General features: G+C 38.2%; 2 protein-coding genes across 4 annotated transcripts in view; one reads left to right on the top strand and one right to left on the bottom strand.

Annotated features, from left to right (window-relative positions):
* The window catches only part of Ppp2r3a (protein phosphatase 2 regulatory subunit B''alpha), a 140710-nt gene that overhangs the window by 90483 nt on the left and 25843 nt on the right, over positions 1-24384 (top strand). For all 3 annotated transcript variants that reach the window (XM_050139379.1, XM_050139378.1, XM_050139377.1), the window contains 2 exons: positions 4149-4223; positions 14553-14639. In XM_050139379.1, coding sequence (XP_049995336.1) covers positions 4149-4223; positions 14553-14639 — 162 coding nt within the window. The remainder of the gene's footprint in view (positions 1-4148; positions 4224-14552; positions 14640-24384) is intronic.
* Positions 608-4097, bottom strand: LOC126499899 (60S ribosomal protein L23a-like). The gene has a single exon (XM_050139384.1). The coding sequence runs from the start codon at positions 3611-3613 to the stop codon at positions 3116-3118; it is 498 nt and encodes a 165-aa protein (XP_049995341.1). The 5' UTR covers positions 3614-4097; the 3' UTR covers positions 608-3115.

Here is a 24384-nt window from a genome sequence, read left to right as displayed (position 1 = left end):
GGGTGTTGGGAATTGAACTCAGGTCATCTAGAAGATCAGCCAATGCTCTTAACCATTGGATCATCTCTCTGTCCCCAAATACATTTTCAAAAGACAAAATGAATAAAATGCTAATATTATCAAATAGCAAATGCCTACATTGAAACAGAAGAAAACTTAAAGTCACAAAAGACTATTTTATAGTCGTGTGTGTCATTGTGGTAGTGGGCTTGGAACAGAGTCGCTGATGGTCTGCAGAGCAACATGCCCAAGTTCTGTCCTAATTACTGGAATACATGCCTCACCCATGACTTCATCTTTGTGAAAGACACACTGGGTGGTAGGTAGAACACAAATAGAATGTAAAGTGCAACTGTCTGACATGTAGGACCAAACTCAGAGTCGGACTGATACCAGTGACTACAATCCAACAAGGAAAGATACCTGCCACGTATTCTTCCTTCTCCCTGCAGGGACATGATCCCGCCTCTCTCCAGTTTCCTCATTTTATCTTCACATTGGTGTGATGCCAGCACTCCACATGAGAAGCCTTCAGATGATGTCAGTGATAGGCCCTTCTCTTGGTAATAAACTACTTCTCTAAAAGGAACCAATGCTAAGTGCTTCATAGGGGAAATTGATCAAATCTTCAGACTAGGTAGTCTAATGTTTTCTAAATCATTGCAGTATTAAAATGGATATTCTATAGGTTATTTCTGAAATGAACATCACTGGTACCTAAGTCAGGTAACCACAGTACAAAGAAAACTACAAATAAATGCAATTTCATGATTAGTGATAAAAATGCTACCAAATAGAATATGCTATGACCCAGTGACATTTATCCCAGAAGATTTGGGGTTAGAGAGATGGCTCAGTGATGAAAAGCACTTGCTGAGAACCTAGATTCTGCTTTTTTTCTGCAGTAGATAGCAATTATACAAAGATCCACAGCTGGTCAGTGTGCAGAGCATAAGACTGTGGAATTCTCAGCTCTAAGTGGGACAAGGATTATTACAGAAGAGGGGCACAATGATTGTAAGAGCCAAAGAAAACAGAGTTTGCCAGATATGACAGGGACATTGCATGTATGTGTTTATAGCAGCGGTGACTGGATGCACAATACCTGCACAAAATCAAGTGGACAAAAATCTCAGCATGGGTCAGGGAGGAGCTCATGAAGTCCTTACTGAGGAGCTATTGGCAATTGATGGCTGCTAAAGGAGGGGAAGTCAGTTTTCTTCAGGGAGGTGGCCCTTGAGAAACTACCCATGCTCCAATAAATGGTCCTCCACTCATGCACATGCATGCAGCACTAAGTGGACCTGGTGAGTTTTAAAAATGAAGACATGAAATGAAGAATGATGGGTAATAAGGGAAGAATTGGAAAGAAGGGAATGGGAGGATCCATTTGATCAAAGCCCATTGTAGATATGTGTAAAATTCACAAACAAAAAAATTATTTTAAAAGACCAAATGAACTGTATACAAATAATATATTGAGTATATTTATTTCTCACTGGTGTTAGTGGTTCTCTTGGTATAGTAGAATTGAACAAATAAGTAGCTACATTTGAGATGAGAGCCAGGTCTCTCACTTTTATAGTTACAAAGGAAAGATGGAAGGTTTAAGTAAACTTTGTGGTATTGGATTGGAATCAGAGTTACTTGTTAATACACAGTATTTGATATATATTCATAAAGTTTCACAAAGGCACATACATGTATTTCCTAGTTATGCTTGCTAATAGCGTCTGAAAGCAATGATACTGAGTAATAGTGAACACACATAGTACCTAGGCTCCATTTCTAAAATTCCTCTCCAGTAAAGTGGACTACAGATTCTTGGGGAGAAGGGAGATACATGGGGAAAGGAAAATACAAGATGAGCTTGAAGTGCAAAAGGACAGGGCAGTCAGACAGACACAGGCTCCTAAATGAAAAAGTTCCAGATAGCCAAAGCTAGATCAATTTGAGCCATAAAACTAATCATATATTGCCTGTGTGGTGCACCGAAAAGGGACACAGCATCGCTTCTATAGTATTTCTGATGAAAATGTGTGAAGAAAACTTGAAGAAGCTTCTACTTGAAGAAAACTTAAGACAAAACCAAACCAAGAGGTGTAATTTACCAGAATTCATTAAAAACACTGTACTCATGAAATACAGAAGGACCAAACAGAACAGAGACCAGAGAAACCATAAAAAAAAAAAAGACTACATGTAGTAGACTAGAGGAACAGAATTGGGAAATGTTGACATTTGAATAAGGTCTGTAGTTCAGTGCTATATAGATGTTTATTTCCTAGTTTTGATAATCGTTCTGTGATTTGTTACTTGTCTCTGGAATCTGGAAAAAAGGCATAGAGAATTTATCTGCAATATTTTTCACAATTCATCTGAAAATTTAAAATTATTTTCAAATATACAAACCATAAGCAGTAAAATATAGATATGTCTGTAACCTGAGACTGCTCTTAATGTTTCCCGGCTGCCCAGACACAAATAATCACACAAAAACTATATTAATTACAACACAGTTTGGCCAATGGCTCAAGAGTATTTCTAGCTAGCTCTTACATCTTAAGTTAGCACATTTCTATTAATCTGTGTATCACCATGAGGCTGTGGCTTACCAGTAAGGGTCCATCCAGTCCTTCTCCTTTAGTAGCTACATGGTGTCTCTTTGACTCTGTCTACTCTTTCTCTATCTCTGTTCTGATTTCCTGCCTGGCTTTATGCTGCTAAGCCATTGGCCCCAAAATCTTTATTCCTCAACCAGTAAAAGCAACATATATAGACAGGACATCACACATCATATGCCTGTTTTGGTAGGTATTGTAGTTGCCTCTGGCTATTAATTTAGAAGAAACCTAGAGACTCTCTTAACAGTCTCTAAGGTCACAGGTTCTTTCAAATTCCAGCTAGACAATAAAAAAAGTTTTATCTCATAATCTGCCATGAGAACAAGATAATGGATTTTAGGTAAACAAAATCTTAAATTGAAAACAATTTTTTCTGAATAATCTCTTTTTTCCTTTTTTTTTTTATGGTGAAAAAGTGTATATTTAGAATTAGCCGGCTGGGCTCAGTTTAGATGATTCCAATCTTGTTGGCAACATCCAGAGCATCATAATCAGGAGCCAACCGAACATACACCTTCTTCTCTCCTTCCAATCTTGTTGGCAACATCCAGAGCATCATAATCAGGAGCCAACCGAACATACGCCTTCTTCTCTCCGTCGGGCCTTATGAGGGTGTTGACTTTGGCCACATCGAAGTCATAGAGTTTCTTCACAGCCTGTTTGATCTGGTGCTTGTTGGCCTTGACGTCCACAATGAACACAAGTGTGTTGTTGTCTTCTATCTTCTTCATTGCTGACTCGGTGGTCAGGGGGAATTTGATGATGGCATAGTGGTCAAGCTTGTTCCTCCTGGGCACGCTCCTCCGGGGGTATTTAGGCTGCCTTCGTAGCCGCAGGGTCTTGGGCCGCCAAAAGGTGGGCGATGTGCGGATCTTCTTCTTTTTGTGGCTGTGGACGCCTTTCAGCACTGCTTTCTTGGCTTTCAAGGCCTTCGTTTTAGCTTCAGCTTTGGGAGGGGCGGGAGCTTCCTTCTTCGCTTTCAGCGCCATCTTGACGAAAAGGCTCTTTTTTCCTTTTGAAATATGGTCTCACTCTGTAGATCAGTCTTGTCTCTTCTCATTTGTAGAAATGCAAGTACGCTAGCACACCTGGCTACAACTATTTTAATAAAAACTGATGGGCATTAACTTGACTTTGTGCTATTTTTTCCCAAAAATTTGATGCCTATAGATTAAGAAAGAAAATCATTTTCATTGGCTTGTCTCTGTCATTATTCTTAGTATACTCTACCAAGATCTGTAGGATAACTTTTCCAAACAACCCTTAATGTGTTAGAATTACAATACATACCTCTAAAACATTTGATTCACACATCACCAAATATAGCTAATTTAAAATTTTGTATTTAAGCATATTGTGTGTGTAGAAAATCATGTATTATAAACATGCTTAAATTTTCAGTGTACTGTACAGTATTCCAGAATAGAATATTTGCTCAACTATCTGCTTTTTCCACAAGAAGGAAAAGTTTCTGAAGAATTTTTTAATGTTTTTTAACTTTGTTTTGATTTCAATCTTTTTAAGGATGTGGTAGATACACACCCTGGCCTCACCTTCCTGAAAGATGCTCCGGAATTCCATTCCCGCTATATCACCACGGTAAGATCAGTACTGATTTGTCATAATAAAACTGCTTAAGTCATCTCTTTATTGTTATCTACCATCCAGACTTTCACATTGTTGTACAGAAGGTAATTTGTACTATAATGATTATTTTAAATGGAAAGAAGGTAAAAAGTAAAAATAAATGGGTAATATTTTATTTGTATTCATATCCTTTCATATGTGGGTCAATACTTAACAGAGTTCTGTGGTATAAAATTGCACTGATATTCTGTCCGGTATTATGAAACATATAATTACTCTTTTCTGAGACTTATTTTTATTTGTGTGGGTGTTTCACTTCCATGAGGGTCTGTGCTCATGTGCATGTGGTTCCTGAGGAAGCCAAGAGGGGATCAGATTCCCACTGGAGCTTCAAGAATGTTGTGAGCTGCCATGTGGGTGCTAGGAATTGAACCTGGATCCTCTGGAAGAGCAGCCAGTGCTCTTAACCTCTAATCCACCTTTCTATCCAGTGTCTTTGCTCTTAGAAATGTTCATATTTGGTTGAGCTTTAGCATTTTCAAGTAATACTGAAAATAATTGTTAGCAGTTTATCTCCTCAAAAATGATGTTTCTAGATCCCTAACATTGTGTCTAGAGATACGGAGATATATCTTATGTGTAAATAGAGAACAAATCATGTAGGAATCTAGAATAGCATGCTCACAACTCCAGTTTGTGAGATGCTCGCACTCCTTGTTTCTGAAGTACAGTCTGATCTAGTGAGTCACAGGTAAATGTCATCATGAGTAAGAGGGTACAGGCCAGCACAGTGGTGCCTCAGCCCAAATGGGTATTCAAAACACAAGCTCAAGGCACACTTCATACTCACAGACAGATTCAAGTGAGACAACCTTTGCCAGTGGCTTACTTAGATAACAGCTCAACAGGGTAGTCTCCTCTAGGGAGAATTCTGTCATTTTGAGAGTATGGTTCTAATATAATAATTGGCTCCTGCATTATTTGAGTAGTTTCCTCTTGTCAAAATATCTTTCTTTGCTTTTCCATTGGTTTTCTTTTGATGCTAGAAAACTTTGTAAGATGTTGGCCAGTAAGAAAACTCAGCAGCTAGACAGTGATGCCTGCTTTTAAATCCAAGCACTAAGAAGGCAAAGGCTGGTGGATCTCTATGAAATTGAAAGCCATTCAAGTCTACAAAGCAAGTTCCAGGACTACACAGAAAGACACTGTTTCCAAAACAAACAAACAAACAAAAAAGGCTCAGCACCCTAGCCAGCAAACCTAATGACCTGAGTTTGGTACCTGAAACAACACGGTGGAAAAAGAGAACCAACTCCCATAAGTTGATCTCTGACCTCCGTACTCACACATCATGGCATGTGTGTACATGAGAGAGAGACAGAGGCAGAGAGACAGACAGGGGAGGGAGGGAGGAAAGGAGGGAAGGAGGGAAGGAAGGAAGGAAGGAAGGAAGGAAGGAAGGAAGGAAGGAAGGAAGGAAGGAAGGAAGGAAGGAAGGAAGGATTAAATTTTAAAATAAAATGTAAGGGTTTTTTTCTGGAACTCACTGTGTAGACCAGGCTGATCTTGAACTCAGAGAAATCTGCCTGCCTCTGATCTCAGGTGCTGGGATTAAAGACATGCGCCCTACCACCCAACTGTGGCATGGTCTTTAAGTATGGGATTTTGTCATCAGCAAAGAGAGAGTTTTATTTCTTTTCCTGGTTGTATCTCTTTTATATCTTTCTCTTTTCTTACTGCTCTAGCTAAGACTCAGAAAAGTGGAGGGAGTGAGCATCCTTGTCTTGTTCCAAATTTTAGACAAAATGCTAGCATTTTTTCCTTTTAATATATAGTTTTTATTATTTTGAGGTATTTTCCATCTATTTCTAATTTCTCCAGGAATTTTTTTGGTTTGTTTTTTTTTTGTTTTATTTTTGTTTGGGGGGGTTGTTTGTTTGTTTGTTTTTCAAGACAGGGTTTCTCTGTGTAACAGTCCTAGCTGTCCTGGAACTAGCTCTGTAGACCAGGCTGGCTTCGAAAACACAGAGATCCACCTGCTTCTGCCTCCCTAGTGCTGGGATTAAAGGTGTGAGCCACCACCACCTGGCTCTCCAGTAGTTTTATCATTAAGGTATTTTCAACTTTGTCAAACTCCTTTTCTGTATCTATCAAGATGATCATGTGATTTCTGTCCTTAAGTATAGTTAAATGGTGCAATTATATTTATTGATTTACATATGTTGAACCAACCTGTCATTCCTATCCTTGCTTGCTAACATTAACTCTCTGCCCTCTGCCTCTCCTCACTGTGAGAGGAGGCCCATTTCTGCTTCGGGTGCTGTGCTCTTCCTCCCCTGACACAGAATGCTCTCCTCCAGGTTTCCATTCACATCACACTGATTCACCCTCACTTCCAGATTCCTGCTTAGATATCCCCAGGTCACTCTCTGCTTCATTTTTCTTAACTCTTTTCTGACATTTATTTATTTATTTATTTTGCTTATTGTCTATCTATAATATAAACTACATGAGAAAATGAATTTTATTTACATATTTTATTTATCTGGCTCAGTACTCAAATATGATGCCACTTAACAGCCACACATCTAATATTTTATTAAGTAAGTAAAATAATTCTCTTTTTAAAAATTTTTCTTTTTTGAGACTAGACAGGTATTCTACAACTGAGCTACATACCTAATACTGTGAAATTATTCTTGCTTAAGGAGTCTACATTCGTGAGATGGCTCAACAGGTAAAGGTACTTACCACTGAGTGGTAAGTGGGCTTGAGTTCAGTCCCCCAGAAACCACACGGTAAAAGGACAGAACTCCTACAGGTTGTTCTCATCCTACGTACATGTGTGGGCACACAAACATATATACACACCAAGTTTTTAAAATAATTCTACAGATCCAAAGGGAATTATTCTATTCAGTCTTGGTTATTAGCTAGTCTGTAAACTCAGGGCACATTAACAGCATAACTGAAGTTTTTCAGTGTGTGAATATAATTTCAGCTATTTCAGAGGCTGAGGCAGAAGGATCTCAAGTTTGGGAGACCAGCCTGGGCCATGAAGTAAGGTCCTCTCTCCAAAAAAACAAAAAAAAAAAAAAAAAAAGAAAGAAAGAAAGAAAAAGAAAAATCTTGAAAAGTATTTTATTTTGAATTCATTATCAGAAAAAAACTTAATGAACAGAAAAGTGAAGAGATAAATATTCTTTGTTCTTTCCAGTTTTCTATTTTTTTGACATGCCTGAACCTATAGTAGTCAATGGAATTCCAGCAACTAGGACCCAAGAAGTTTATGATTTTAAAGAAAAAAGCTACAAAATCCCATTTTTTTTTTTTTAGGAAATCAGCTCAATAATTGTTGGACAAAAAAAAAAAAAACATTAGTCACTCATAGGATACAGTTAGTTATCTCTGCTGTTACCATTTTCATGGTGTTTGCATATGATTGCTTACATGTTTATAATTTATTTATATTTTGGTGTTAATATTATGCTATTTTGTCTCCAATTTACAAGAATGAATCTATTGCTCAGAAATAGGCCTTAAACTGCAAAGTACTTATAGCAATAATAGAGCAGTTTGAGACAGCAGCATGAACTGGAGTATCAAGGCTCATGTGGAAGTACAGAATGTGACTCTACCATACAGAGATACGGAATGACTGCTACTGTAGCAAGCTTATACCAACCCCCCAAAAGAAGTGCAGAGAAGTACAATGATAAAGGGCTGGGAATGTGTGTGGCGCAGCGGTAAAGCACTTGTCTGGCATGCAGTGTCCCAGAGCCACAATAGGTCAAAACAAAAATATAACAGTGAGTATCTAAAAGCAGAACTTTTCATTGCTTATCTGTTCTTTCGAGTGCTCTTTCCATTATGAAATCTAGTCAAATAATGTCATGAAGTAGCTGGAACTTTGATACTTTTTTAAAGTACAGTGAGTTTTTTCTAGAACAAATGCAACATAAGGTCTAGTATAAATTGTTTAATTGTATTCTTGGGCATGAAAGTGACCAAGCTAAAGAGAGCCTGCTCATAGCAAAATCAGTGAAGATCATAATTACATAAATCATGAAAGTCTGTGATACAGGAATATATATTTTATTTTCGTAACTGTTTTATCAGTTGTTTTTAGACCAGAAAGAACATCAACTAAGTAAAAAATTACTCTATAAATAAGCCTATATTCTTTATTTCCTGAACATTACCAATGGAAAAAAGCCTTTTGATAGTGAGTGAAAGTGAAAATATGAAATACTAGTAAATTACAGCCTTTGGATTGCAGTTTTGTGTGTTGGTGAATAAATGCTCTGCTTATGCATGCCAACATATGCCAGCTTTTGAAAAAGCAGGAGGCCCGTTTAAGTTTTTGAAGTGAGCAATAAGCCTTCAAAGACTTCCTCATGGCACTGGCATCAGCAGTGGAGTTATTCTGAGGCTCACGCAGATGGTGTCTCTCTTGGCCTGCATCTATCACTTAGGCTGGAGTGGCTAAGCTGTGCTGTTGCTACTTCTCACCACCAAGAACTTTTAAACCCGTTCCCCTTTTCTCTTGACAGAGAAAGAAATCACATTTTTAGAAAATTTTTAGTTTTCCAAGTTATTTAGAAAGACATTGAAGAAATTTTATAGCCATAACAATGAAAGAATGAATTAGTGATCCATTCACTATGCCTTTCCAGGTAGAAGAGCCAGGCTCCTATTGTTTGAGTGTGTCTATCTGCACTCATCACCTATAGTTAGAATTCTTTGTTAATTTATGTCTGTATTTAATCTGCTTTCAAAACTAGCATGTAATAGAGTCAAACATTTCCTTTTGGCCTATATTGTGAATTAGTTTCCATTTTTATATATATAAAGAAGGGAAACTGACATATGATTCAACTTGTCTGTCAGGTTGACTAGATCTGGTGAGAGATTGTTTCATTCCTCTCACTGGCAGTAAATAATGATTCTTGTTATTTTCTTATATTTTAAAATGTTAAATAGCAAGCATGATGGAGAGCTGCTATATGCTTTCACCACTAGATGGTAGCCCTACTTCACTGATGAGAAATGCAGACTCCATAATGGGGAAACAAATGAATGTGCTATGAAGTTGAACCTCAGAATGTGGAGACTGGGAAATGGAAGATACAAATGCAGTATTTTACTTTGCTAAAGAAGCCACTTAGCAAAGGCTCACAACAGAGCACACCTAATAAACGTATGGTTTATTTTATTTTACATGTATGAGTATTTTGCTTGCATGTATGTATGTTTATCACATGCCTGCCTGGTGCCACAGAAGTCAGAAGAGGGCATCAGATCCCCTGGATCAGATGGTTGGGAGCCACCATGTGGGTGCTGGGAACCAAACTTAGGTCTTCTACAAGAGCAACAAGTGCTCTTAATCACTGATCTATCTCTCCATCACATAAAACATGAAAGTTTTAAATTCTGCCAAAAGGTAGAAAAGAGGCTGGAAAAAAATGGTTCCACAGATTAAAAACTCTTCTAGAGAACCAGAGTTTGGCCCTAGCACCCACATGGACAACTCAAAACTACATGTAACTCCCAACCTGGTCTACAAGAGCTAGTTCCAGGAGAGGCTCCAAAGCTACAGAAAACCCTGCATCGAAAAACCAAAGAAAAAAAAAAAAACTACATGTAACTCCAGCTCCAGGGGAATGTGATGCCCTCTTCTGGACTCCATGGACACCCACTTACATATAGGTGCTTCTGATCACATTTAACATAAACATATATATTTTACAAAAATTTTAAAAAGTAGAAAAAATGCAAAGTTTTATATTATATCTTGCTTTCATAAATGATATATTTGAGTAGAATACATACTTTAAATTAATAATAATAAAAATAATCTAAACCAAAAAATAAATTTACATTGGGTAGTGGTAGTGCACGCCTTAATTTAATCTCAGCACTCGGGAGGCAGAGGTAGGCGGATCTCTGTAAATTTGCGACTAGCCTAGTAGTCTACAAGAGCTAGTTCTAGGACAGGCTCCAAAGCTACAAAGACCCTGTCTCAAAAAAAAAAAAAAGGAAGGGAAGGAAAGAAGGAGGGATGGAATGGAAATTTACACAAAACTCTAATGCTACTGAACAAGAAAATTTTGATGTGTATATTGAAATTGACTTTGAGGGACAGCAAGATAGTTCAGTAGGTAAAGGCAACTGCCACCAAGCCTCATGACCTGAATTCAGTTCCTAAAATGACAAAGTGGAAAGGACCAAATTCCAAAAGTTGTCCTTTGGCCTCCATACTTATGCCATGGCACACATACATGCACAAACACACACACATACACACGATGGATGGATAGGTGGCTGGGTGGGTGGGTGGATGGATGGATAGATAGATAGATAGATAGATAGATAGATAGATAGATAGATAGATAGATAGATAGATAGATTTAAATTTTTTTAGGAATTGCCAGAAGTAGTAATACACACCTTTAATCCCAGCACTCAGGAGGCAAAAGCAAGTGGATCTCTGAGTTTGAGGCTAGCCTGGTCTACATATTGAGTTCTTGGCTAGCTAGGGATACATAGTGAAAACCTGGTGAGGGGGGTGGTAGTTGTTTTCTTTTATTTCTTTTTTAAGAAATTGACTATGAAAGAGAGTGTGGTGTTTTATAAATGTTTTTTTTCTTTGTTTTATTGGAGACAGGGTCTTACTGTATAACCCAGGCTAGCCTAGAACTTACTATGTAGGTCAGAGGCCTCTAATTTGTGATCCTTCTGCCTCTGCTGGGATTACAGGCATGTATCACCATGCCAAGTAAAATGAGATTCTTAGGGTTCATTTCCACATCAAATTTGAGTCCTTTTTTTTTTTCTTTTTAAATGACTTGACTTTTAATGTCAAGCTTATGGAGAGGATACTACACTGAATAAGACACATCTTTTAGAACTAGAGAGATTGTACAGTGGTTAAAACTTACTACTCTTGCAAAAGAGCTAAGTTTGGTTCCCAGTACCTTTGTAATGACTGACAAGAACCTGTAACTCCAGTTCCAGGGGATCTGAAGCCCTCTTCTGGCCTCTAAAAGCACTTGTATACATGCAGTGCATATAAACTCATAACAACAAATAAATAACATGTATCCTCATTCATCAAGAACCTCTGAATCTGAATGCTTAGGAACAATGGAGAAATTAAGCACCAGCTACTTCTGGCTTCTACCTAATGCATCAGTCCTGTCCACTTCAGCCTAAGAATTTGACAAAAAGTAACTTCATGACTTCATACAAACCCATTGCTTTATATAGAGTTAATTTTGGAAAGTCTCTCTTATATTGTAGCATTTGATGAGTATAAGGGCTCTTCTTAGTGGTTCTAATTCTGTCCTCTGCTCCAACTGCTGCTTCGACCCAGTAGTTAGCCATTCAGATTGTAATGACATCTTCACTCCAGTCTTGTTTTCCTTAGATTCAGCTTTTGCTACATAAGTAATATCTCTATTGTTCACTTTTATATTTTCTATATATTTATGTATCACAGACAAAAATACTGATTTGCAGGAATATTAAAAGTCATTTTATTGCTATATCCCTTTAGCAGAATAATAGTAGTAGGTTTTCCCCTATGCCTATGGACAATCTAGGCTCAGGTTTGTGGCTGCTTTAGCAGTGTTAGGTCTGGGTTTCATCTCACAGTGTGGGCTTTTAAAGCCCAATTAAAAGGTGGTTGGTTGCCAGGCAGTGGTGGCGCATGTCTTTAATCCCAGCACTTGGGAGGCAGAAGTGGGTGGATCTCTATGAGTTGGAGGCAAGCCATATCTACAGAGTGATTTCCAAGACAGCCAGAGCTGTTATAAGAGAAACCGTTTCAAATTAAAAAAAAGAATAAAAGAACAGTAGTTGGTTGCTTTCGTAGCATTTGTGCCACTATTGCTATATCTTCCAGGCAAGTCACTGTTACAGGTAACCAGGGTTTGTAGCTAGAAATATTGATGATTAGCTTTTCCCTCTGGTAGCATGCAGAGTGCATTCCCATACCATGAATTCCAGTAGGAGTGAAGCTTCTAGTTAGCACCAGCTTTACCTCTCTGTATTCAATGACATACATAAATATGTCTTCAGCAATGGGGCTTACTTACTATTAGGTTGCAGAGACTAGTCAATACCTTTGACAATAATCTATAATATTTGGAGTTTCCATGGGACCAAGGTTTCAACAAGATGTAACTCAATTCTGGCACTGAAGGTTTATTTAACTTGGTAACATAAGATGTCTAGTTGGGGCAGGCATTGTCTCCACTATTATTTGGTGAATCCATTTAGATGTATTTCATATATGTATATATTTTAGAACATTTCTACAGTAATAAGTTTCCATATGGAATTTGATTATTTCTTGCATTCTGCTCTTTTAGGGTATTATTTCTTCTTGTTGTTTCAGAGTTTTCATATGTGTTACTGAGTTACTGAGATTTCTCCAGTTCACATAGACTCTTAATGCTGTGAACATGCCTCTTAAAACTGCCTTCACTGTGTCTGATAGGTTTGAGTACATCGTGCTTGCACTTTCATTCAATCCTTAAAAGTTTTTAATTTCCTTCTTGAGTTCTGTCTTGACCCATTTTTTCATTCAGTAGTGAGTTGTTCAGTTTTCATACATTTGTACACTCTGTGTTGTTTCTGTGGTCAGGAAGAAGGCTGGATGTTACTTCAGTTTTCTTATATCTGTTGAGACTTGTTTCATGTCCAAGTATGTCAGTTTTGGAGAACGCTCCATCAGCTGCTGAGAATAAAGTATATTCTTCTGTATTTGGATGAAATAGTCTATAAATGTCTACTGTGTCCCATTGGTTTATGACATTATTTAGCCCCAGCATTTTTCTCTGTTTCAGTTGTGTCTGGATGATCTGCATGAGATTTTTAATGGGAAGAGCTGGGTATTAAAGTTACCCACTATCACTATATAAAGGTCTATGTGTGATTTCTAGCTGTGGTAGTGCTTCTTTTATGAACTTGAGTACACTTGTGTTTGGTGTATAAATGTTTAGAATTGCAATGTCATCTTGATATTTCCCCCCCCCCTTTAATGAGTATGTAGTGTCCTTTCCTATCTCTTTTGATTAGTTTTGGCTAGAAGTCTATTTTGTTAGATATTAAAATGGTCATACCTGTTTGCTTCTTGTGCTGGGAGCTAGTCATCTGGAGTATGATGTCTGAAGAGTTTCTTGATGTCGATATGTGGTCTTGTCTTTGTTTGGTAAGTGTTATATTCTTTGGTTGTTGTTGCCCTCTCTGGATCCAAGGCAAGTGTGGTGGCTGTGGGTCCCTGGTAGAGAATTTCTGAGAACACCAGGTGACAGAAGGTATAGAGATGAGCTAGGAGGAAAGGCTGAGAGGGTTTGGGTGAAAAAACTGTCTGGGCAATTTCAAACTACATATGTAGAGTTAGAATACACAGTTCTATTTTTTACTCAGAATTGCAATTGGTATCAAAAGTTGTTACTTAAATTAGTGTAACACAAATAATAAGAACCCAGAGACAGATATTGGGGTTCAACCTGAAGGTCAGAGAAGCAGAGCAGCCAACTACTAGCAAATGAGCTCTTACCTCTTTGAAAACTTCAGACTGAAAGGGAGCAAGTTCCTGTCTCATCCCACCTTATATTCCTCTCCAGTGCTGGGATTAAAGGCATGCACTACCACCGCCCAGCCTCTATGGCTAACTAGTATGGCTGCTGGGATTAAAGGTATGTGCCACCACTGCCTGGCATGTATGGCTGACTAGTATGGTTGCTTTGCACTGACCTTCAAGCAAACTTTATTTATTAAAACACAAATGATATACCACTATAAATTAATTTTATATATTCATAATCTTGCCTTAGATAGGGTAATATGTTTTCTATCCCCCAATAATAGGTTTCTCCACCAGTGCAGTAAACCAGATCAAGGAGAACTAAAAAAGTATAGCAGGTTTATTTGAACAAAGCAACTCCCAGGTGGCTTCTCCAGTCCCAGAGATTGAGGCCAGAGAAGTCACATGCCCAAACTAAAGCAGGGAGATTATACAGACTGTAGACAAAGGGTGATGATGTTGGGCACAAGCTGGGTTTGTGCCCAAGTGTGCTCAAAAGCTTGGGCTGCTGGCAGCAATAGGGGAGGAAGTTGTCGTAGTCACCAGGAATGAGGAACTGGACTTTTTGGTACCTTTTTTAATGCTGTAGATTTCTCTGAGAAGGTGCAGTTTGGAAAATAAAAGAAAGGAATGGGGCTTTCCATATCATGCAGGGGCGAGCTGGAACTTCCAGCCAAACACAGATTAATAGACATCTGAACTGTTTTTTAATTTCCTTTCTGTTTTTGTTTTCCTTTTGGAACCAGGTTGTTCAGAGGATATTCTACACAGTCAACAGATCTTGGAGTGGAAAAATTACTTCAACAGAGATAAGGAAAAGCAACTTTTTACAAGTATGTCTGTCATAAAGATACATAAAGAACAATTTTATAATTTTACTTTACTTAAATTTATTTTTTCTTATTCTATTGCAAAACACCGACTATCACTGCTTCCAGGATGTAAGCACTTATCAATTACCCATGTGGTGGGGAGGGGCTGCTAAGGTAAAATAATATGGGATTTCTGGCTGAAGGCATACAATGTGAAACAAAAACACAAATGCGCTTCCACACCTGAATTGATAGATATGCCTAGAAGGTGCAGCGGAAGCCTCAGAAGGATCAGCATGTGATCTTCATCTTGGTGAATATCAGAAGTTTACCAGGATAATATAGCAATGGAAAGCGGTTTCCAATAGCAGCAGCAACACAAGCCAAAGCCAGAGACAGAAAGTGTCCTTGTGGTCAAGAACTTCTGACCAGTGGAGGTGTCAACAAGGTGGGAAAACTGGGCTTACCAAAGAAATGAAAGTATATGGACTTGATTCCTCGGTAATAACTCTACCTTGTTGCTGCTGGAAATACTACATCTTATTCAGTTATTTTATCAAAAAAATGATTGACCACTAGTGGGAGCCTTTTACTGAGGTAATCTTGATACCTCATTGTTTATGCTTCTATAAATGTAAAGAAAATGGAATGGTTTTATCCCAGGCTTTTTCAGATCCAGGCCAGCTGGCCTGACTCACTGAACATAGTGGACAATGAGGACTACTGAGAACTCAAGAACAATGGCAATGGGTTTTTGATCCTACTGCACGAACTGGCTTTGTGGGAGCCTAGGCAGTTTGGATGCTCACATTACTAGACCTGGATGGAGGTGGGTGGTCCTTGGACTTCCCACAGGGCAGGGAAACTTGATTGCTCTTTGGGCTAACGAGGGAGGGGGACTGGACTGGGGGAGGGGGAGGGAAATGGGAGGCGGTGGCGGGGAAGAGTCAGAAATCTTTAATAAATAAATAAATAATTAAAAAAAAGCAGAGCAAGACATGGCGGTGGGAGCGGGGGCAGACAGACAGACAGACACTACACAAGCCCTTAAACAGAGATCCGCCCCCCCATGCCTCTGCTTCAGTTCCTGCCTCCAGCTTCCTGCTTATGCTCCTCTCCTGGCTTTGCCCAATGATGAGTTGCGTTCAGCTTATGTGAGCCAAATAAACCCTCTCCTTCCCAAAAAAAAAAAAAAAAAAGAAAAGAAAAAAGAAAATGGAATGGTTCGCACATTTGAAAGAAAAACATATATATTTTAAATGGATCATACTAAATGAAGCTTATACTGATAACAGTTCCTTATTACTCTATATTCACCCTATCTTCATCTCCATATGAAAAGACTGGAGACCTAGAAAAATAGCAATCCATAATGGATAGACAACTAATTTTATTATTCTAAAATAGTAGTTCTCAACCTTAGAAGCTGAACAGTCCTTTCATGAGAGTTGCATATCAGATATTATGATTCATAACAATTGCAAAATTAGTTATGAAGCAACAACAAAAATAGTTTTATGGTTGGGAGTAATCGCAACATGAAGAACTACATTAAAGAATCACAGCATTAGGAAGGTTGTGAATCACTGTTTAAAATGAACAGTCATCATCACAATCATTGTTGATATTTATTGAAAATCTGGTACTTGCCTGGGCTATTAGTAGGTATTATAAAATGGATTAAGGTGGAAATTTTCTTAAAAACTCAAAATGTTTTTTTCCTTTTTTATTTTATGGGTATTGGTATTTTGTCTGCATATATGTCTGTGTGAAAATGCTGGATCCCCTGGGAACTGGAGTTACAGACAGTTGTGAGCTGCTATATGGGTGCTGGGAATTAATTGAACCAGGTTCTCTCAAAGAGCAGCCATGACTCTTAATTACTGAGCCATCTCTCAAGCCTATCCCTCTTTGGTTTTTCAAGACATGATTTCTTTGTTTAACACTTGCTATCCTGGAACTCACTCTGTAGACCAAGCTGGCCTCCAACTCAAAGAGATCCACCTGCCTCTGCTTCCCAAGTACCAAAGTGAAGGTGTGTGTGCATCCCCACCACCCAGCAATTTCTCACATTCTTTTTTTTCTTTTTTTTTATAAATTATGTTTATTGTTAGCATTCTATTTATTCATCTTTGTTTTTGAGTCAGAATATTTTTTATTTTTATTTTATGATCATTAGCATTTTGCCTACATACATCTCTTTGAGGGTGTCAGAAGCCCTGAAACTGGAGTTAGACAGTTGTTAGCTGCCATGTAGGTGCTAGGAATTGAACCTGGATCCTCTCAAAGAGCAGCTAGTGCTCTTAACAGCTGAGCCATCTTTCCAGCCCCAATTTCTCACATTCTTAATGCATATATGGATATACAGTGCATGCATATCTGTTACCAAGGATATCAGAAGAAGGTGTTAGATCCCATGGAACTGGATCATGAATCATTGTGAGCTACCATGTGGGACTGAGAACTGAACCAGATCCTCTCTGCAAGAGCAGTAGGTGCTCTTAACCCCTGAGCCAACTTTGCAGCCTTCAGATCGTTGTCATTTTAATAAATTCTTTTTGTAATAATATAACTGGAGACAAGCATAGTTGAGTAACTTGCATAGAAGCACACAGCTAGCTAGTAGGTTGCAGAACTGAGAGTAGAATTCAGATGTTCTGTTTCTGCAGAGTAATTTAGTTTCCCCTCTTCCTTTATTTCCTTATCCATCTCCTTATTCTTCCAGAGTCCATGAACAAATGTCAAAACATTCTAACTTATGAATATATTTAGAGTAAAAAATAAGCAAAAATTAGTTTATTTCTTCACACAACATTTCATGGACTTTCCCATAGAGAGAACTCATACATCTGTATTCTTAAATTTTATTCATTTATATTTTTATGTGTATAAATGTTTTGTCTGCATGCATGTACGTGCACCACATGTGTGCTCTCAGAAGCCAGAAGAGAGTGTCAGGTCCCCTAGGGCTGGAATTATAGAGGGTTGTGAGCCATCATGTGAGTGCTGGAAATTGAACCCAGGTCCTCTAGAAGAACAGCCAGTGCACTTAACCACTAAGTCATCTCTCCAGCCCCTGTAGTCTTATTTTATTTATGTAGTATATAGTTTAGTTTTCTGAGACTCCTATATAGAGATGTTTAAATTAGTTAATTTATTTATTGGGAGTGCGGGTCACATACAAATGTTGTTGTTAGGAAGCTTGCCAGAGTTAATTCTCTCCTCCCACCATGTGGTCTCAGGTCAAATTCAGATCATCATGCTTGGCAACAGTGCCTTTACCCTCTAAGCCATCCTTCTGGCCATTCATATTCCTTTTTAAAGTATGAGGGGGGAAGATACTTACTACCCTATAAATTTGGTTGGGTTTTCTTTTTTCTTTTTTTTTCTCATTGTTTTTACATAATCAATTTTTTTATATTTTATTTTTTAAAAAAACTATCTTTTCTTATTTTACATGCCAAATTCATTTCCCACTCTCTCCCCTCCTCCTACCCCCTCCATCCTTCCCCCTTCTCACCCCCTTACCTCACCCCACCCCGTCTACTCTTCAGAAAGGATAAGGCTTCCCATGGGGAGTCAACAAAATCCAGCACATTGCTTTGAGGCAAGACCAAGGCTCTCCCCACTATATCTAGGCTGCTAAGCAAGGTATCCATCCAGAGATAATGGGTTCCAAAAAGCCGGAGCAAGCAGTGGTCTTACTGCCAGTGACTCCACAGTCTGCCCCAGCCATACAACTGTCACCCACATTCAGGGGGCCTAGTTTGATCCTGTGCTGGTTCCCTCGCTGTCAGGTGGGAGTTGGAAGACTTCCATTAGCTCGGTGAGCTGTTTCAGCGGTATCCCTCCCCATCATGGCCTTGACCTTTTTGCTTATATTCTCACTCCTCTCTCTCTTCAACTGGACTTTGGGAGCTCAGCCCAATGCTCCATTGTGGTTCTCTGCATCTGTTTCCATCCGTTGCTGGATGAAGATTCTATGGTGACATTTAAGATAGTCATCAATCTGACTACAGGGTAAGGCCAGTTCAGGCACCCTCTCTACTATTGCTTAAGGTCCTAGCTGGGATCATCCTTGTGGATTCCTGGGAATTTCTCTAGTGCTAGGCTTCTTGCTAGTCCCATAATGGCTCCCTCAATAAAGATATCTCTTTCCTTGTTCTCTGTTTGTCCTCCCCACATCTTGACCACCACCCCATTCCCTCTAGTTCTCTTTCCCCTTCTCCCCTCCTCCTCCTCTTCTCTTCCTCTTCCGCCTTCCCTTCTCTCCCCATCCCTATGCTCCCAATTTTCTCAGAAGATCTTGTCTATTTCTCCTTCCCAGGGGGATCTATGTATGTTTCTCTTAGGATTCTCATTGTTACTTAGCTTCTCTGGGGTTGCGGATTAGGCTCTTTATCCTTTGCTTTACAGCTAGTAATCACCTATGAGTGGGTGCCTCTTTCTTGGTCTGGGTTACCTCACTCAGAATGTTTTTTTCTAGTTCCAATCATTTGCATGCAAATTTCGAGATATTGTTTTTTACTGCTGAGTAGTACTCCATTGTGTAAATAAATTTTCTTTATCCATTCTTCAGTTTAGGGGCATCTAGGTCATTTCCAGGTTCTGGCTATTAAGAATAATGCTGCTATGAACATAGCTGAACAAATGTCCTTGTAGTATGGTTGAGCATCCTTTGGGTATATGCCCAAGAGTAGTATTGCTGGGTCTTGCAATTGATTCCCAACTTCTGAAAAACTGCCGTACTGATTTCCAGAATGGTTGTACAAGTTTTTATTCCCACCAGCAATGGAGGAGTATTCCCCTTACTCTGCATCCTCTCCAGCATAAGCTATTATTGGTGTTTTGTATCTTAGCCATTCTGACAGGTATAAAATGGTATCTCAGAGTTGTTTTGATTTGCATTTCCCTGATGGCTAAGAATGTTAAACATTTTCTTAAGTGTCTTTTGGTCATATGAAATTCTTTTGAGAATTCTCTGTTTAGTTCCATACCCCATTTTTTGACTGGATTATCTGATATTTTGATGTTTAATTTATTGAGTTCTTTATATATTTTGAAGACCAGTCTTCTGTCTGATGTGGGGTTGGTGAAGATCTTTTCCCACTTCAGTAGGCTGTGCTTTTGTCTTACTGACTGTGTCCTTTGCTTTACAGAAGCTTTTCGGTTTTAGAAGGTCCCATTTATTTATTGTTACTCTCAGTGTCTATACTACTTGGGATTATATTTAGGAAGTGGTCTCCTGTGCCCATGCATTGGAGGCTGCTTCCCACTTTCACTTATGTCAGGTTCTGAGTGGTTGGATTTATATTGAGGTCTTTGAGCCATTTGGACTTGAGTTTTGTGCATTGGAATAGGTATGAATCTATTTGCATTCTTCTACATGCTGACATCCAGTTATGCCAGCACCATTTGTTGAAGACACTTTCTTTTTTTTTTTTTTGACACTTTCTTTTTTTAACTGTATAATTTTAGCTTCTATGTCAAAAATCAGGTATCCATAGGTGTGTGGATTAATATTTGAGTCTTCGATTTGACTCTATTGGTCAACCTGTTTTTATGACAATACCAAGCTGTTTTCATTACTGTAGCTTTATAGTAGAGCTTGATGTCAGGGATGGTGATGCCTCCAGAAGTTCCTTTATTGTACAGGATTGTTTTGACTATTCTGGGTTTTTTGTTTTTCCCTATGAAATTGAGTATTATTCTTTTGAGGTCTATAAAGTATTGTGTTTGGATTTTGATGGGGATTGCACTGAATCTGTAGATTGCTTTTGGTAGAATTGTCATTTTTATTATGTTAGTCCTATCTATCCAAGAGCATAGGAGATCTTTCGATTTTCTGATGTCTTCTTCAGTTTCTTTCTTCAAAGACTTAAAGTTCTTGTCAAACAGGTCTTTCATTTGTTTGGCTAGTGTTACTCCAAGATATTTTACATTATTTGTAGCTATTGTGAATGGTGATGTTTCTCTGATTTCTTTCTCAGCTTCTTTATCATTTGTATATAGGAGGGCTGCTGATTTTTTTTTGAGTTGATCTTGTATCTTGCCACATCACTGAAGGTATTTATCAGCTATAGAAGTTCCCTGGTAGAATTTTGGGGGTAACTTATATATACAATCATATCATCTGCGAACAGCGAAAGTTTGACTTCTTCCTTTGCAATTGTATCTCCTTGATCTCCTTTTGTTGTCTTACTGCTCTAGCTAGAGCTTCAAGAACTATGTTGAATAGATATGAAGAGAGTGAACAGCCTTGTCTTGTTCCTGGTTTTAGTGGAATCACTTTGAGTTTCTCTCCATTTAATTTTATGTTGGCTGTTGGCTTGCTGTATATAGCTTTTATTATATTTAGATATGTTCCTTTTTATTGTGAAGGGGTGTTGAATTTTGTCAAATGCTTTTTCAGCATCTAATGAAATAATCATATGTTTTTTTTCTTTCAGTTTATTTATAGTAGATTAGATAATAGATTTTCGTACGTTGAACCATCCCTGCTTGTCTGAAATGATGCCGACTATATCATGGTGGATGATTTTTTTTATGTATTCTTGGATTCAATTTTCCAGTATTTTATTGAGTATATTTGCATCAGTGTTCATGAGGGAGATTGGTTTGTAATTCTCTTTTCTGGTTGAGACTTTATGTGGTTTTGGTATCAGGGTAACTGTAGCCTCATAAAAAGAGTGGCAATTTTCCTTCGGTTTCTATTATGTGGGACAATTTGAGGAGTATAAATATTAGCTCTTCTTTGCAGTTCTGGTAGAATTCTGTGCTAAAATCATGGGGCACTGGGCTTTTTTGTTCAGAAGGCTTTTGATGATGCTTCTATTTCTTTGTAGGTTATAGGTCTATATAAATTGTTCACCTGGTCTTGATTTAATTTTGGTATGTGGTACCTATCCAGAAAATTGTCCATTTCTTTTGCACTTTCCAATTTTGTGGAGTACCGGTTTTTGTAGTATGACCTAGTGATTCTCTGGATTTCCTCAGTGTCTGTTGCTATGTCCCCCTTTTCATTTCTGATTTTGTTAATTTGGATGTCCTCTCTCTGCTTTTTGGTTAGTTTAGATAAGGGTTTGTCTATCTTGTTGATATTTTTTTCAAAGAACCAGCTCTTTGGTTCATTAAAAATATCTTGAGATTCCTTCCTTTTCTGTCCATCAATATACTGCATGATTGATTGCATGGCTATGCTGTAATTGATTATATATTCCTCTATTGAGGCTTAGGGCATTTTTATATTTTCTCTATTACAAGGAAGTAGTGAACATCCTTGTATCTTACTCTTCTGTGCATATGAATAAGAATTTCTCTAGAATAGACTACTAAAGGAAAAATTTCTGGATCTTTGCTAAATCTTATTAACCCTTAAAAATGCTACTCATCGTTTTCATTACATGTTTACTAACTAGGAAGCAGAGGAAGACCTGAGCGAGTGAGCTCCTGAGTGGATGACAGCCTGTGGAGGACTCCTAGACCAGTTAGCCATGGGAAATTGGCAAAGGCTTTAACCATGTGAACTAGGCTCAAGAGAAATGGCAAAGCTTTTCTTGAGGCCAAGTATGTGTGTTTATGGATGATTAATCAGTGTGTGCCAAGACTAGCAACTGTGACTTCCACCTCCTGGATATTTACAGCCTGATACTGCTCACCTACAGAGACTTCCCGCTAAGAATAGCTAAACCTCAGCCACCAGACTATGTTGTACCTACTAAACATGTAAGGTTCCAGGTTAGTGCTAGAGAACCCCACCTGATCCCAGCTTTACTATATGTGTGTGCCTGTTTTGTTTCTCTGTCCAGTCTTCATTTCCTTGTTAGGGAACCCATGAAGAGCAGGATGGCAACCAACAACAGGAGTTAATTTACACTTAATACCACATCGTGGTTTTCTTTTGTGTTTATGAAGGCTATAAATTTAATTTTTGCTTACTTCATAATTTTTCAATAAACAGATTTATATAACTTAATGGTTTTTTCAATTTATAAAATTGTTTCCTATTGTATACATTTAAAAAATAATTTATCAGAGTAGTATTCTTTTTTTCTTAAAAATTTCCACCTCCTCCCATATCCCTCCCCCTCCCTCTCCAATCCAAAGAGCAGTCAGGGTTCCCTGCCCTGTGGGAAGTCCAAGGTCTTCCCCCCTCCATCCAGGTCTAGGAAGGTGAGCATCCCACAAAGACTAGGCTCCCATAAAGCCAGTACATGCAGTAGGATCAAAACCCAGTGCCATTCTCCTTGGCTTCTCAGTCAGCCCTCCTTGTCCGACACATTCAGAGAGTCCGGTTTGATCACATGCTCCATCAGTCCCAGTCCAGCTTGCTTTGGTGATAATCCTCTTTGTCCTTTATGTTTTCTGCCTTGAATTCTACTTTATTTCCAATTAGTATTGTTGGCTATTTTTCTTTTTATTAACAGTTAGCTACTATGTTTGTCTGTTTTTTATAAGCCTCTTTTATTTTGGACATTTTTTTTAACTTTTTATTACATTTGTGTGTGGTGTGTGAAGGCAGGTAGAGGTCAGAAGTCAGGAATCTGTTCTCTCTTTGCACAGTGTAGGCTCTGGTATCAAAGTCAATTCATCAGGCTTAGTATTAGTAGCAAGTACTCCTGCTGAGCTGTCTCATCAGCCCAATTAGACATATCTCTTATTGGGCAATACACACACACACACACACACACACACACACACACACACACATATATATATATATTAGTTTGAGAGATGCTTTTATAATATTTTAATAAGGAAATTTGGTCCATTTATATTTATTTTTTACCAAAAAAAATCTGGGTGGTGATAACACATGCCTTTAGTCACAGCATTCAGGAGGTAGGGGCAGGTAGGATCTCTGCAAGTTTGAGGCCAGCCTGGTCTATAAAGAGAGTCCCAGAACAGCCAGGGCTACACAGAGAAACCTAGTGTCAAAAAAAAAAAAAAAAATGAAATCAATCCTCTGTCAGATGTGGAATTGGTGAAGATCTTTTTCCCATTCTGTAGGCTGCCATTTTGTTTGTTGACCATGTCCTTTGCCTTACAGAAGCTTCTCAGTTTCAGGAGGTCCCATTTATCAGTTGTTGCTCTGTGTCTGTGATACTGGAAGTATATTTAGGAAGTGGTCTCCTGTGCCCATGCATTAAAGGCTGCTTCTCACTTTCTCTTCTATGAGCTTCAATGTAGTTTGTTTTATGTTGAGGTCTTTGATCCATTTGGATTTAAGTTTTGTGCATAGATATGGATCTATTTGCATTTTTCTACATGTTGACATCTAGTTATGCCAGTACCATTTGTTAAAGATACTATTTTTTTCCACTTTATAGTTTTTAGCTTCTTTGTCAAAAAACAAGTGTTCATTGGTTCGTGGATTTATATCAGAGCCTTCAATTTGATTCCATTGTTTCACCTGTCTGTTTTTGTGCCAATTCCAATTACTATAGCTCTATATTAGAGCTTGAAATCAGGAATGGTGATGCCTCCAGAAGTTCTTTAATTGTACAGGATTGTTTTGGCTATCCTGGGTTTTTTGTTTTTCCATATGAAGTTGAGTATTGTCCTTTTGGGGTCTTTGAAGACTTGTGCTGGGATTTTGATGGGGATTGCATTGAATCTGTAGATTGCTTTTGGTAAGATTGTCATTTTTACTATGTTAATCCTACCTATTCAAGAGCATAGGAGATCTTTAGATTCTGATGTCTTCTTCAATTTCTTTCTTCAAAGACTTAAAGTTCTTGTCGAACAGGTTTTTCACTTGTTTGGT

This window comes from Alexandromys fortis, unplaced genomic scaffold (assembly GCF_014885135.2).
Source record: "Alexandromys fortis isolate MF-2015 unplaced genomic scaffold, M_Fortis_MF-2015_v1.1 scaffold_36, whole genome shotgun sequence".
NCBI classification, from domain to species: Eukaryota; Metazoa; Chordata; class Mammalia; order Rodentia; family Cricetidae; genus Alexandromys; species Alexandromys fortis.
This window is presented reverse-complemented; position numbering and strand designations above follow the sequence as displayed.

What these genes read in the sequence shown, in the direction of transcription:
- LOC126499899 (XM_050139384.1), bottom strand. Translation starts at nt 3,613, where the DNA reads ATGGCGCTGAAAGCGAAGAAGGAAGCTCCCGCCCCTCCCAAAGCTGAA.